The following is a 6000-nucleotide window of genomic DNA, read 5'->3' on the forward strand; positions in this document are numbered from 1 at the left end:
ATGATATTAAAGTACGTCACCCAAGAGCACTGTATTAAAGTTGGTTTATGTGCGGATTCACTTATGGGCACACACACACACACACACACACACACACACACACACACACACACACACACACACACACGTACATGCACGCAGGTGAAGCTAAATATAGTTCTGGACTTTACAAACATGACACCAAATGTTTTCAGGATACCCAGGCAGACCCAATCTTCCTCTCCCCCACCTATCCCCACCCCACCCTAAACCGCCCCTCAAACCCCAATATCCTCATCCTTCACTTTCACTGAAGTATTCCTCCTGCCCCTCCAACTTCCCAAGTTTGACCTCTCTGTTCACTCCATAACCCCAATCCATTGCAGCTGAATGCCATGCCAGTGGTGATCCACACTTCAGGTCCTTTCAAAATTTTCATTTCTCATCTATGGGCACCGGATCACGGCTTTTGGCTGCACACTGTCCGAACGGCGGACAACAACATACCTGGGAGGTGTTCATACTCATGGAACCTGAGCTCAATTCCTTGGTCTCATCCACCACCCGAGCTGACATCATGGTTCATAACAAGGTCGTCAGTTTCATCCATCTTAAAGGCACCAAGGTACTGATGGGATTTTACCCTGGGGTTGATGCTGATATTTACTACAGAAGGAATAAGGGGACTAAGCCATCCTGGTTCATACTCTATTGATTTTCTGTGGATTATTTTTATTATTCAACCCCCCCCCCTCCCCTTCCACTTCGCTCGATTATTTACTTTAATTTTTTTTCTTGCACGCTTGTCCGATTGAGCCAAAACTTTCAACATAGGCAAAGGAGTGACCCTCCCCCCCAAGCCCCCCTCCCCAATCCATGGCATGGAGGGTTTTAAAAATAATAATTGTGATGTCACAGGTTACGTGGTATGGCAGCCATCTTGGATTAAAGGAAAAACTTTGGTAATATTCTCCGAAACTGCTCTGAAAAACTTTGGTCATCTGCTGCTCTCCAAAAATTGAGAGAAAAAAATTAAATTTGGCACTTGTCATAAACTCCCAATGAGGAATAAAGTTTAATATCAATGATATCATCGGTGAACTGGTACACTAGCCATAATTGGTAGAATTGAAATCCTTATTTTTAAAAACCCTGAAATTTCATACTTCTGATGTGTGACCAAATTCTATTGAAGCATAGCAGAGCCGACCCATCACTTCTCTGATGGACCAATTTGGCATCCTGTTTGCCAAATGTACTTGTGCATCGAGTGCTTTAACCCCTCCCCATCCTCACATCCCGCTTTCCCGACTCCCCCCCCCCCCCCACGTTCATCCTGATGTCTCTTCCCACTAGAAATGTCTCACTCATGATGACAGACTTTGACAGGCACCTCTGATGGGGGGGGGGGTGGAGTGGGAGCAGGGGAGAGAAGGGAAGCAGGCCAAATTTACCCTTGCGAAGAGAGTGCTTTAACCTCAGCATTGCCCAGGTAAAAAAGGAAATTGTAACACCCTCTGCCACCACCAATTGGTGGTGCTACACGGTACACATTTACATCGATAATTTACCCCCACACCCCTTTGCGAGGCCACGGCCCCATAGCCTATGTTACCCCACACACACACATGCACACACACAAAGTTGTATTTGTACCCCAAGTTTGAAGTATGTCACTTAAAAGATGTGACCGTGCAAATAACATAGAAAGAGAAAGAAAGAGAGAGAAAGAGAGAGAGATACAGAGAGAGAGACAGAGAGAGAGAGAGAGACAGACAGACAGACAGACAGACAGACATATTGGATTGCAAATAAAAACCTTAAAAATCCTTATCCCCAGAACCACTTCAGAGATTTCTCTACAACCGCTTTAGATGCAAAATTTAATTCACATGATTGACTATTATTGGAGAATATAGTTTGACAATGAAACGTCATCGGTCACATGGTCTGGCAGGCATATTGGATTGAAGGAAAATCTTAAAAAAATTATTTCTCTGAACCCACTTAACCTACCGATGCAGAACTTTACAAATATGATCCAATGCCATTGTGCATATTGTGTGAAAACGATGACATCATCAGTCATGTGGTTTGGCAGACATATTGGAGTAAGAATACGAATACTTGTTTTTTTCCTGCCAGACCACATGACTAATAATGTCAATGTTATCAAATTATGCTTCACATGGGGAGTTAATAACATCCCTTAAGTTTCACTTATTTTCGTAGAGCCGTTTCAGAGAAAACCAATGTTAAAGTTGTTTTTTCTTCAATCCAATATGGCTGCCAAACCACGTGACCAATGATATATTGTGATGAAAATATATGCACCAAGAGTAGTGGATCATATATGTGAAACATTGTATCGATGGGTTAAGCGGTTTCAGAGAAACAATTTTTAAAATACTGTCATGTTTATGGGGTAGATTGAGGAATTTCATAGGAAAGATCGGGTTGTATTGAGTAGCTTGGTCCGTGGACGTGTAGGAGACATCTCAATGTAAATGAAGTCAGGAAACTGTGAGCTTAAGTGTTACGTGTCACCACACGGGGAGGGGGGGGGTTGGGGATGCTGTGTTAATTAGGTAGGGATTAAGGATAATTTTCCCCAGTATGTAATTGCCCCCTGTGACCTTTTCCTATGTTTTGGTATTTCAAGAACAGCAATAAGGAGGATCACATCCTTAAAACAACAACTACCAAGCTGCCTGCCTCCAGGTGTGACGGCTGGCGAACCACACCCCGAGAGTGGATGATTAATGGGCGTGACATTAGAAAGACGAAGAAGAGCATGTCTCTGGGAAGAAAACGAGAGAGGCTGCTGGTTGCAGGAGGACAGTTAGGTCAGTCAATCTCACGTGGGGGACAAGAAAGTCGAGACGAAGGCTCAGAGCAGGACAGAAGTGAGAGAGTCTGAATCGGTGGTCGAAAGAGAAGGGCATTACGGCTGGCTTCGCCTCGACGTGGTGAAGAAGACCGCACAATTCTGGTGTTCGTGCTGAAGCGAATTGGCTCTTGTGGAGGAGCATGATACTGTACATTGACTGTTGAGCTGAATCGTGTCAGACCAGCGCCAAAGCCTCATGTATAGCCATCGGGGGAAGAAATGGCGCCATTCAGCAAAACAGCGGCGTCGGCGAGGACGATCGATGCAAGAAGTTGCACGGCGGTCTCTGAGCCTTGGTGTTGAGTACCGCTGCCCGAATTACCTCCCATACATTTAACCGCCCAGAGAGCGGCTGCTGTTATTTTGGGTGCGTTTTCCCGCGCAGTGACAAAGCCGTTTGGTGACTTTCAAGCTGCTTAAACTCACTCCTGGACTTGAAGATAAGTGCCGAAATAAAGGAGGGATTTTTCTTTGTTTTATTCTGTCTCCTTGTTTGTATCCAAGTCTGTGTCGAGGCATCTCAAAATTAGATTTAGGTTACCTCACAACTTGATTTATTCCCATTATAACTGTTGATCTTCTGTTTATGAAGTCATTATTTATATAATTTGCTGGTGTGTTGTGGGTTCAAGAGAACTGTTTGGCCATCCGTCCAGGTAGGGGAAAACCCACTGGACACAACAATACCTTCCATGAAACCAATGTGGCTGCAACACCACGTGACCAATGACGTTTTAGTTATCAAACTTTGAGCTCCATTCCGAGTAAATGACATACTTAAAGTTTAGCATTTATAGGTTAAGCGTGGGGTGGCTTGGGACCAGGCATTTCCCTCACTTCTTTTTGTTTGTTAGTTTTTGGTTGATTTCGTCCTTTTCTTTTTCATCCCCACCTTCCCCTTCCTCTTCTTGCTGTGTTTTGTTAAGCTTAGGTACAGCTTGTTCACCCCATGTGTCCTCCCCCACCCTTTGATCTCACTCTCACTTCTACTCGACTGTTGATGTTTCCCCTGCTCGCAGTTATAAAGCACTAGCATAACCCGCGCTTTGCGCGACATGTTGGGGTGGGTGTGTTTGAGAAAGGAACTGATGCAGAGTATCAGTAGTAATTTTACTTTAATGCAGTAAGTGGAATACAATTTCACTGTTTCAGAACCATTTTATTTACTTTTTTTGTACCATGCACCTCATATGGTCTTTGAGATAATGTAAGCCGAATATCACGTTACTCGAGCGCAGAACAAAGTCGAAGATAGCGCGACACGAAACCACAAACTCGGAAATAATATATAAGATGCTTATAGTTACATCTATTTTTTCCCACCTCGAAGTATCCTCAGGAATGACAGAAATGATGAATTTGATTTCTCCATTTTCAGGTTGATGGAGTTCCTGTTGAGCTGCCGTATTATGACCCAAGTGGCGACTTCTACATCGTATATGAAAATTATCCTGTTTCTGTGCTGCACACCAAGGATTATTTCACCGTCAAATATAACGGTACCTGACACTCACAACTCATTATCTTCATATTAAAGTCCCATCTTAAGGCCCGGTCACACCTTGACGTTTTAGCCAGCAATGGCAACGTATTAAAATGTATGTAAAACGCTGGCTGACGTTGAACTTTTGATGTTTTTTTTTTAAGATTCGGACATATTCACAACGAGTTGGTCGTATGCATAACATATTAGTAATGGACACAGAACGTTTCGTTGTGTTATAGATAACTTATACCAACGAATGCTGAACCTGTTGTTGGCCTACACAACCGATGCCCAACGATAGTCTAACTTAGGCATAGCACGTTGCACGCATCGCCGACGATGTCGTGACGTAGCCTATTAAAAGGCTGACGTACAACGATTCGAATCATAACTGCCGTAGAAATGGAAGTGTCAACATCGCGGTCACACCTTGGCGATCTTGCCAGCGTATGCCGACCTAAGAAAAATGTGTCTAAAACGTTGGGGGCACGTCAAATACGGTATGAGTAAGTTTGGTATACGTGAGTAGAACGCTAAAGTATGCTATCATACGTCGTAGTAAGTAGAGTACGTCAAGAAATTTTAAACATGTTCAAAATTTTACGACGTACTCGGCATATGACACACGTTCCGCATGCGATGGGGATAAGTTTTACACACGATATGCGGACGCTTACACACGTCCACAAAGGCTACTTATAAGCTACTCATAAGTCGAAACACGTCGCGGTAATGTCTTTTTTACGCGAAACTTATTTCTAACTTATGTTTGACGTGCTTTGAACCAATTCTTTACGTAGTCCCAACACACATCGACGTATGTAGACGTATTCCAATGACGTCTTCCGGTCGACAAAAATAAATAAATTAACGTGTTTCTAGCTTACAACTGCCATATAAAGACGTGTTCCCAGCGGTTTTGGGAATTGGTATATAAAAATGGTGTTCATAAAAGGGGAACCCAACAGTGTTTTCGAGTCCTTTTTGAGTCGATGTCCATGTCAGCAGTAACAGTATCAGTATCAGTATTAGTATTAGTATTAGTATTAGTATTAGTAGTAGTTTGTTCATGTTGGCAGTAGTAGGTGAGTGTGAGGGGGAGGGTGTGAGTTATGATGGATCGTCCTTGCGTCCGCGTGTCCACGGGTAGGTTCATAGGCTGCCACTCAACGATTTAAATGGCTGCATCTCCACGATTGAAAGTAGACGCTTGCGGTCAACAATTGGATTTTTTTTTTACACTCAACGACTTTTAAACGGTACCACTCAACTATTTTCATTGTTTACAATGAACGATTTAAATTGCTGTCACTCGCCTTTGTTTTTTGACGCTGGGGTTTGGAAATTTGAAGCGTTTCTTCTGAACGTGTTAAAACGCTCAAACTCGACTATTTTAATAGATGATGCCGATGGACAATTGGAATCATAGCCAAGCTCGACATCGAAGTGTGAACATCCTCGTCATGCCGAAGAAAAGTATGAAGAATGCTGCAAATAAGTGTCCTGGCCGTGGCCGTGGACGCTGACGCAAGGACGATCCATTATACCGACGTCTTTCAGCCTATGAGTAACTTAAAAGTAACGTCTGTCGATGTGTGGCAACGATCGCGTAACGTGCCAACAACACGTTAATCATAGGTTAGAA

The 6000-nt window shown here is 43.3% G+C and overlaps 1 protein-coding gene across 1 annotated transcript in view; it reads left to right on the plus strand.

Annotated features, from left to right (window-relative positions):
* LOC147010367 (uncharacterized) overlaps nucleotides 1–6000 on the plus strand; it is a 42404-nt gene that overhangs the window by 35127 nt on the left and 1277 nt on the right. The window contains exons 11-12 of the mRNA XM_085858867.1: nucleotides 366–604; nucleotides 4248–4368. Of these exons, the coding sequence (XP_085714993.1) occupies nucleotides 366–604; nucleotides 4248–4368 (360 nt within the window). The remainder of the gene's footprint in view (nucleotides 1–365; nucleotides 605–4247; nucleotides 4369–6000) is intronic.

Source organism: Eptatretus burgeri, chromosome 16, assembly GCF_056783735.1.
Source record: "Eptatretus burgeri isolate ZD-2024b chromosome 16, Ebu_testis_v1, whole genome shotgun sequence".
NCBI lineage: Eukaryota > Metazoa > Chordata > Myxini > Myxiniformes > Myxinidae > Eptatretus > Eptatretus burgeri.